Genomic DNA, 9,835 nt, shown 5'->3' with positions numbered 1-9,835 from the left:
GGATCTCTGTGAGTTCGAGACCAGCTTGGTCTACAGAGCTAGTGCCAGGACAGGCTCCAAAGCCACAGAGAAACCCTGTCTCGAAAAACAAAACAAAACAAAACAAAAAAAGAATTAAAATTAGGAAAATATGTAGTAAAGAGGAGCAAGGAGAAGGCTCGTCCTCTGTGAAGACATGAATATTCCCGTTAGTCTAAGGAAAGAGGAGCAAGGAGAAGGCGCGTCCTCTGTGAAGACTTGCATATTCCTGTTAGTCTAAGGAAAATCCTCTTTTTGGGGGAGTCAAGGGGACGAAGGGAGTCTTGTATATGCTGGCCAATGTTCTTTCATTGAGCTACATTCCCAGCTTCCAGTCAAATACCAAGAATGTCACCGAGCATGTACATGCTTTTAATCACAGCCCAGACACCATTCTAGGGCTATATGGAGCTCTGAGTTAAGGGCGGTCTGGATTGAGGTCTAGGCCAGACATAGCTATCTAGAGAGACCCTGAAAAAAAATAAGGCATTCATGGGTACTTTGATTGAATTTATAATTAGGAATTCTGAATGCTTTAACTTTGTTTACTTCTCACAGACATGAAAGTTCTACTGAGGCAGTGTTGTATCTGCTATTTTTCAAGGCTTAGGCCTCTACCCAGCAACCATAGAGCACTGATATGTATTTGTGGTTGAATCAGTAAATGAACATATAAATGAGTTAAAGAACTTAATAATGATTGCAATACACACCCAGAAATAATTATGCCATTTGAAAGTAATTACCTGGCAATACTGTCATGTTTCCTAGATCCAAAGGCAGTCTGTGTTGACAGGCCACACAGACATTGTTGCTCACGTGAAGTTGCTGGTGAACGACATGGCTGTGGATTCTGTTGGTGGCTATCTGTACTGGACGACCCTCTACTCGGTTGAGAGCACCAGACTAAATGGAGAAAGTCCTCTTGTACTACAGGCTCAGCCATGGCTGTCTGGGAAAAAGGTGACAAAATAAGAATTAGGATGTAATTATTTGATGATGCTAAATAGCGCCGTTCTACAGCAATGGTAATACTGCTGCTACTTACTGTAGCTGAGGGAGAAGTCTAATAGCAATGCTGTTAGAGTAAGATCACTATATGACCAGCATTTCCCTAAACCTTATTTGCTGGTCAGAACTGATAAATTTCTAAGTTTGAATATAATACGATGATTTCTGTAGTTTGCCTTGGCAGCTTTTTTAATGCTAATTCATGTATATAACCCATTCCTATCACTGCCTCACTCCCATACTTCCCTCCCTTCCCTATCAATCCCCACTCTTCCTTAGATTTATGACTTTTGGTTTAGTTTAACCAGGACCATCTGTGTGATCCTGGATTGGAACTATGCACTGGAGCCAAGTGGGGTTGCCACTGGATACACAACTGCAGGCAGTGTTCCTTTGCTTTCTGACTCTAGAGTAACCAATAGCCCAGCAATGAGGGGTAGGGCCCTTGATCTTCTGCTTCATCCACTCCTGACTATTGATGGGACCATTCTTGTGTGTAGGCATCTTGAGTGTAGGCATCATTAAGTGCAGTGAGTTCATGAATAGCACCCAGAAGATGTCATCTTGCCCCTTCACTCCGTCTTCTGGCCCTTAGACTCTTTCCACCTGTATTCTGCAGTGTTACCTGAGCCTTAGAGGAGACTGCATGTATGTCTTGTAGAGAGCCAAGCACTCATCAATAACTTATTCTTAGCCCATTGGGCACCCACGAGTCTCTACATTGCCATCGCTAAGCAGGAAGAAGCTTCTGTGGTGAAGGTTGAAAGCTGTCTTTGTTTATAGACATGAACAAAAATATTTAGAAGGAAATTTGATGCTCTCTCAATTAAGCTAAACAACTGCATTCATTTCCTCCTCTAGAGCGTATTCACTCCCCTGATGTGGGTTTGAACTAGGTTTTCAAAACTGGGCATGGATACTCTCCTGTGCAGTAGCCCTCAAATGCGATCATAGAGTTGGTTACCCCCTGCGCTCTAGCAGTAGTGCCACTAATGCATGAGCAGTCACACCTTGCTTGGCAGGTTTGTCTTGTAGTTACTAGGCTTTAAAGGAGGTAAGACTGTTAATACCTTTTTCCCTAAGCAGCTAGCAGAAAGCCTTCATGGACTAGGAAAGCTAGCTCTCTAGGAGAAAGCTTCCAACTTAGTTCCAGCTTGATTTTCCTGTTCACACAGCCAAGATGTGTGTTATCTTCAGCAACAGGGTCCTGTCCTCTAGGTGTCTGCACCCTAGGTTTTGAGACTCAGTTTCCTCACTGAACCTAGAGTTCATCAATTTGGCTAGGCTGTCTGGTCAGCAAACTCCAGGGATTGACGTGTTTTCTTCCCCTAGCACCGATGTTACAGATGCACACGGGCACACCCTGGCTTTTACATAGAGGCTGGGGATCCGAACTCAGGTCATTATGCTTGTGCATCCGGTACATCACCAACTGAATCATCTTTTGCGCTGGCTGGGCAAACCCGTAGACCGCCCCACCTTTCATTTATGTCTCTTCTGGATTTATCATAGCCACAAGCTGCTTCCAATTAGTAGACATAAGAAAACATAGTCACCTAATTGTCTGTAGAAAGACACAATTTTTTTTCTCATAGAAGGAAAGGTTTATTTTGAGCATACATCTAAGATAAGAGTACTATCACCATCATGGCAGGAAAGCTGGCAGCAAGCACCAGGCTTGTTGGCATGAACAAATTACACCTCAGACAGCAATCAGGAAACAAAGAGCAAACAGAATGATAAAGTCAGGAAAGACACAATTATTATATAATGAAGAAAAGAGATACATCTAACGTGAATTTATTTATTTTTTTGTATTTGACAAATTCAATTTAGAGCATTAAACTTCAGTTTAGATCAGACTACACTAGATGTGATGACAATTACAGACATCTATGGGACACTGTCTTATTAATTTAGACACAGGACTATGGACAGACACAGAGGATGAGAATGACCACACATAGGAGTTACTTATGACTAGACACTTTGTTATATTTGGGCAAAAGACCTGTTAAATCTCTTGTTAAAACAGGGATAGTTAATTTGTAATTTAGAAAGCTCTAGTGTATTTTTTTTTTTTTTTACTAATAACCAGACAAAGAGCTGAAACAACTTCATCCTAGCATAGGAGGAAAAGCCAGGCGCAGAGGTGTGTAGCTGTAGCCTAGTACTGGTGGGGGGCATAGACAGGAGAACCCTGGGGCTTGTTGGTCAGCCAAAGTAGCCAGAGGGTGAGCTCTAGGTGCAGTGAGAGACCCTGTTTCAAAAAATAAGGTGGAAGCTGGGAGGTAGTGGCGCACACTTTTAATCCTAGTACTCAGAAGGTAGAGTCAGGCAGATCTCTATGAGTTAAAGGTTAGCTTGGTCTATAGTATGAGTTCCAGGACAGCCAGGGCTACACAGAGAAGCCCTGTCTCAAAAACAAAACAAAACAAAAAAGAAGAGACTGAAAGTGGGCACCCAACATTGGCATCTGACCAATATCCACACACATCCACACATACATGTGCTACACACACACACACACACACACACACACACACACACACACATACACACATGATAAAATAGATAACCAAATAAAACTGACCCGTTTCATGCCAACTGGAAAAAAAAAAATCAGTGAAACTTGAAGCATTTAGAGATCAAAACAGGATTTAAATTTTAAAGCCTGGGAAGTACTTTTCACCTAGAGAAGGAAATCAGTAGAATTCTCTGGAGGACAGATGCCATATGTGTTGACATGACACTAGCAAGGTCCTATAGGAAAGTCCTTTAAGATGGTTCCTTTGTAGTAGGGCAAACTGTCAGGAAGGGTTTTTTAATTTTTGGACTTCTTACTGCTTCCTTTTAAATTTTGGATGACTCATGATTTCTCGTTTTCTTTTCCAATTCCTTTGGCCTGCTTGTCCCCTCCCTCCTGCCCTGGCTACTTTGTATCCTCCCTCCCTCCTCCTTTCTGAGAAGGAAGGCCTTCTCTCCTGGTCAGCCTGCCTCCACTTCTCCAGTATGGGATCACGGATGTGCTCCATCACTCCTGCCTCTCCTTGTTCTTTAGTTCTGCTGTAGCTTGCTAAGGGTGCCGTCACCACAATCCTTTACAATGGCTCTCAGCATCTAGGTGTGCTGTAGGCAACTCCATTATTCTCAGCTGTTTGAGAATAGATAATATTTATAAAGCCAGAGAAGGCAACCAGCAACAGAAAGATCCCATCAATGGTTCCTCATGTCTCATGCATGCTAGTTCCTAGAACAATCTTTCCTCAGGATCCACCTAGACAAACAGATATGAAACTAAGATATAGGTTTCAATAGAAGACAAAGAAAGAGTAATAATGGGTGGTTTTTACATTTTACCTGAAAGTGAGGCCTTATATACTTGATTATCCAATTATAACATATGAACATTCTGTGTGTATCTTTTCTTTCTTCTTTTCTTCTTCGTTTTTTTTTGTTTTTTTTTTTGTTTTTTGCTTTTTTTGAGAGAGGATTTTTCTGTGTAACAGTCCTAACTGTCCTGGAACTAGCTTGGTAGACCAGACTGGCCACGAACTCAAAGATTCTCCTGCCTCTGCCTCTTGAGTGCTGGAATTAAAGGCGTGTGCCACCACCACCCAGCTCTGTTTGTGTGTATGTATGTATGTATGTATGTATGTATGTATGTATGTATGTATGTATCTATCTATCTATCTATCTATCTATCTATCTATCTATCTATCATCTATCGCATCAGAATGCTTTTGGATTCAGTCAACAGAAAACACATTATTCTTTTTGGGGTGGGTAGAGTCTCATGGAGCCTAGGCTAGTCTTTAATTCTCTGCGCTACTGAGGCTGGCTTTGAACTCCTGGTCTTCTGGTGAAGACCTCCACTTCCTAAATGCTGGGATTATAGCTGTGTGTGAGCAGGTGGTACACTGGAATTATAAGGGGTTTTTAAAAGCATTTTAGAGATTCATTTTTACACCTAGAGATCATAATATGACAGGATGCAGCCTAATAATTAAGACAAAAACTCTATTGTGCAGTCTTCTTGGAGAACAACTGGTTTAATCACCAACAGAAGTCATTCCCCTGTGGGGCTAATGAGTGTAACATTACAGCTAGTTTTAGGCTAGGCTTGATAGAAATTCCATGCCAAACTGAGCAGCTCTGCAGTGGGTTGGGAATTGTATTCTTTGACAGTTTTGGGGTGCTGCTTAGCTGAGAACCCCACTTTGATAATCCTCAGAAGTAAGCATATAAAACCGAATAATTCCTGCCTTTTGAAGACTTGCAGGAAATCTGTGCACATTTCCATAAATAATATGATTTTGATATTTCATAAAGGTAAAAGTCCTCGAAAATAAGCCTATAGTCGGAGTCTGCCCTACTCACAAAGGTATGCTTTAGATCTGTGTTTGACTCGCTTTCCTTTTGTTTTTGCAGCATGGGGGATTGAGCCAGTGTTTGTAAGCATGCTAGCCAAGGACTCGACTCTGAGCTGTTTCCTCAGGCTGGGTACATTTTCTTCCCTTATTTTCTATTTAGGTTATTGCCCTAACGTTAGACCTCAGTGATGGGTTCCTGTACTGGCTGGTGCAGGGCAACCAGTGTATTCATCTGTACACAGCCGTGCTTCGAGGAAGGAGGTAAGATGGTCCCTGGAAGGCTTGAAGAGAATGCCGCCTTTCCTAACATGTCTCTTTATTTTCTGAGACTGCCCTGAGGAGAGGAGATAGGCTTCGCCTAGACACAGAATTTTTGGTATTGTTATGCTCCTATTTCATAGAAGGTTAAATGAGAAGTTAAATTATTTGCATGCAGACCTACCTACTGTTGAAGTATCAACCTGTACCGCTAGCCAATTCATTCATTCATCTGCAGAGGGGTATCATAATCAAGTGGGCATGTAGGCTCCTCTTGTTGGTTTCATGTGAACTGATTTCAGTGGAGAAAGTGAGTGGAGTTATTAGGTAGACGAGAAAGATGCCCTTCCTGGCCAGGGACAGAGCTTATGGCACCTATGGTAATAACAAAATTGCTTTGCATCTCTGTGCATTGGGGTTCTTGTGGCTACTATATTCCAGGTAAGCGGAGCCTTCCATCCTAGGTAAATGCCCATAAATTCTTTGGTTTTTGGCTACCTGTTTTTCTAATCCTTTCAAATAGGTTTTCTTTTTTCTTTTTATGTTACAATTGTGCTAAAACCCCAACTCATGTCTCTATTGTTGTGTTACTGATATCCTTGTTGGCCCCAAGCCCTTCAGACTCCATCTATGCACCCTTTGAGCATTTTTGCACAGGTGGCAAATTTATACCTTTTTTTGTCACTTTTTTCTGGATGGCAACGCTTTTTCTTTTTTGGTCCCATATATATATTTGAGCTATATATTTTTCTCTGTTCCTCTCCCTTCCTCCCCCTCTTCTTCTACCCTCTCCCATGATTCCCATGCTCCCAATTTACTCAGGAGATCTTGTCTTTTTCTACTTCCCATGTAGATTAGATCCATGTGTGTCTCTCTTAGGGTCCTCCTTGTTTTCTAGGTTCTCTGGGGTTGTGTCTGTTTTTTTCTTTATATCTAAACGCCACTTATGAGTGAGTACATATTATATTTGTTTGTCTGGATCTGGGTTACCTCACTAAATATGATGTTTTCTTGATCCATCCGTTTGCCTGAAAATTTCAAGATGTCATTTTTTTTCTGCTGTGTAGTACTTCATTGTATAAATGTACCACATTTTCCTTATCCATTCTTTGGTCAAGGGACATTTAGGTTGTTTCTAGGTTCTGGCTATAACAAACAGTGCTGCTATAAACATAGTTGAGCACATGTCCTTGTGGTATGATTGAGCATCTTTTGAGTATATACCCAAAAGTGGTATTACTGAGTCTTGAGGTAGGCTGCTTCCTAATTTTCTAAGAAATCACCATACTGATATCCAAAGGGCTCTACCAGTTTGCACTCCCACCAGCAGTGCAGGAGAGTTCCCTTTACCTCACATTCTCTCCAGCATAAGTTGTCATCAGTGTTTTTGATCTTGGCCATTCTTACAGGTGTAAGATGGAATCTCAGAGTTGTTTTGATTTGCATTTCTCTGATGACTAAGGATGTTGAACATTTCCATAAGTGTCTTCCAGCCATATTAGATTCCTCTGTTGAGAGTTCTCTGTTTAGGTCTGTACCCTTTTTTATTTGATTTCTTGTTTTTTTGAGTACCAATTTCTTGAGTTCTTTGAGTATTTTAGAGATCAGTCCTCTGTCTGATGTGGGGTTAGTGAAGATCTTTTCCCATTCTATAGGCTGTCATTATGTCTTGTTGAAGTAGTGAGAATTCCGGTTGTGATATGTGTTACCCAAAGCACAAAGATTTGTTCAAGCCTGAAACTAGTGTGTATTCTTGCAATTGCTGTATTATGTCCTTTGCTTTACAGAAGGTTTTCAGTTTCAGGAGGTCCCATTTATTAATTGTTTCTCTGTGCTGCTGTTGTTATATTTAGGAAATGATCTCCTGTGCCAGTGCTTTCAAGTGTACTTCCCACTTTCTCTTTTATGAGGTTCTGTGTGGTTGGTTTTTATGTTGAGGTCTTTGATCTATTTGGACTTGAGTTTTGTGCATGGTGATAGATATGGATCTATTTTCATTCTTCTACATGGCAATTCTTTTTCGAAGGCCTGGAAGAATCTGGCACTAAGTTTTTCTTTTGCAACTGCAAGTGTTATGGAAACAGGGGCAAAACCAGATGTGAACGCTCTGCTAGTGAAGTAGTGAGAATTCCGGTTGTGATATGTGTTACCCAAAGCACAAAGATTTGTTCAAGCCTGAAACTAGTGTGTATTCTTGCAATTGCTGTATTATGTTAATAAGAAAATTTGGTGTAAGTTTGGCAATTAAAGAAAAATTAAAAAAAAATCAATTTAGTGTAACTGTAAAAACATGGAAAACTGTTTGTTGCAAATATTTTTTCTTATTTGCATATTCACAGATACACATGTATTTATTTAGGATCACATAATTTTGTGAGTGCTTGTACTGATCAGACTTCCCCAAACTCCAAATGCCCACTCTGTGGCTTTCTGTTTTTGCAGTGCTGGGGACTCTACCATCACAGAGTTTGCAGCCTGGAGTCCTTCTGAAATTTCCCAGAATGCACTGGTGTACTACAGTGGTCGACTCTTCTGGATCAATGGCTTTAGGATTATTACGGCACAGGAAATAGGCCAGAGAACCAGTGTGTCTGTTTTGGAGCCAGCGAAATTTAATCAGTTCACGATTATACAGGCATCCCTCAAGCCTCTGCCAGGTACAGCATTTTATCCATACCAATTCACTTTTGTGCTTCATATATATGCAAAGCACACACATATGTATATGAATATGTATATATACATATATGTTCATACATATTTAGGTATATGTATATGAAGCACATATACAAACAAACACATATATAGATGTGTATATACATATACACACATGCATATATACACAAACACACACACACATATATACACATACATATACACATGTGTATATATATAAATATATTGGTTTTTCAAGACAGGGTTTCTTTGTGGAGCCCTGGCTATCCTGGAAGTCACTCTGTCCTTAGACGTTTGCCTGCCTCTGTCTCCTGAGTGGTGGGGTTAAAGGCATGTGCCACGACCACCCATCTTCAACAGATAGTTTGAATAGTTTGTTAAAACTCTTCCTGTTTTAACATACTTCTTAAGGAAAAAAAATATTAGTGGGTTTTTTAATTTGGTTATAGCAAAGTTATTCTTAACTCAAATGTACAACCTGCAAAATTTAAAGATAATTTTGCAAGATGCTTTCAAAAGAAAGGAAAAAAATTGACATGTGTTTGGAGACAAGGTCTCATGTAGCCAAGATTAATCTAGGGAGCCTTTGTAGTCCAGACTGCCCTTAAACTTCAGTGCCTCTGCCTCCACCTTGTGGTGGGACTGCGAGCGTGCACCACTACAGCCGGTTTTAATTCCAAGTCTAGGCATTTCGGCTGGCTTTCCATGAATCTATTTTTAGCTTTCTCGCTGTTTCTTTCTTCCTTTTTCATTCCACAGGAAACTTTTCCTCTACTCCCAAGGTTATCCCAGATTCTGTTCAGGAGTCTTCCTTTCGGATTGAAGGACACACTTCAAATTTCCAAGTCCTGTGGAATGAGCCCCCTGCCGTGGACTGGGGCATAGTTTTCTACAGCGTGGAACTTAGCGCTCATTCTAAGGTACTTAGAGTTACTGCTTCAGTACCATTTCCCGAAGGCGCGTCCTCATCGTGCCAGCAGTGTGTGTATATGCGATTTGTACACTGAGCCAAACACATCCCTTTGGTTGCTTTTCCGTAACATTTGGTTATTAAGTGTTTGCCTGAGAACATTTATACAGCCGTCTGTTTCTTGCTAATTGTGATGCCGGCTACAGTTTAGCTGGTTTATCTCAAAGACATAGCAAAAACAATTGTCAACATTTACGTTTCCAAGATTTCAAGTCTTGGTTTTAGAAGTAAACCAAAATTTAGAAATGTTAGTTAGTTATGAGTGAAAAGTCAATAACCTTTCCTCTAAAAATGTGTTGTGCTTTTATTGTAGTTCCTGGCCATTGAACAGCAGTCCTTACCCGTGTTTACTGTGGAAGGATTGGAGCCCTATGCCTTATTTAACTTTTCTGTCACTCCATATACTTACTGGGGAAAGGGCCAAAAAACATCTCTATCTCTTCGTGCACCTGAATCAGGTAAAAAAAAATTTTTTAAACAATAATAAGATACTGGTTACTTTACCTGATCTGAAATGAATAGGCAATAA

General features: G+C 40.6%; 1 protein-coding gene across 1 annotated transcript in view; it reads left to right on the top strand.

Moving 5' to 3' along the window:
* Ros1 (ROS proto-oncogene 1, receptor tyrosine kinase) overlaps window positions 1-9,835 on the top strand; it is a 123,116-nt gene that overhangs the window by 44,478 nt on the left and 68,803 nt on the right. The window contains exons 17-21 of the mRNA XM_005363617.2: window positions 790-981; window positions 5,563-5,663; window positions 8,103-8,317; window positions 9,096-9,256; window positions 9,620-9,764. Coding sequence (XP_005363674.1) covers window positions 790-981; window positions 5,563-5,663; window positions 8,103-8,317; window positions 9,096-9,256; window positions 9,620-9,764 — 814 coding nt within the window. The remainder of the gene's footprint in view (window positions 1-789; window positions 982-5,562; window positions 5,664-8,102; window positions 8,318-9,095; window positions 9,257-9,619; window positions 9,765-9,835) is intronic.

This window comes from Microtus ochrogaster, linkage group LG9, assembly GCF_000317375.1.
Source record: "Microtus ochrogaster isolate Prairie Vole_2 linkage group LG9, MicOch1.0, whole genome shotgun sequence".
In the NCBI taxonomy this organism is placed as follows: Eukaryota; Metazoa; Chordata; class Mammalia; order Rodentia; family Cricetidae; genus Microtus; species Microtus ochrogaster.
The sequence above is the reverse complement of the archived record's forward strand: the minus strand, read 5'-3'. Positions and strand labels throughout refer to the sequence as shown.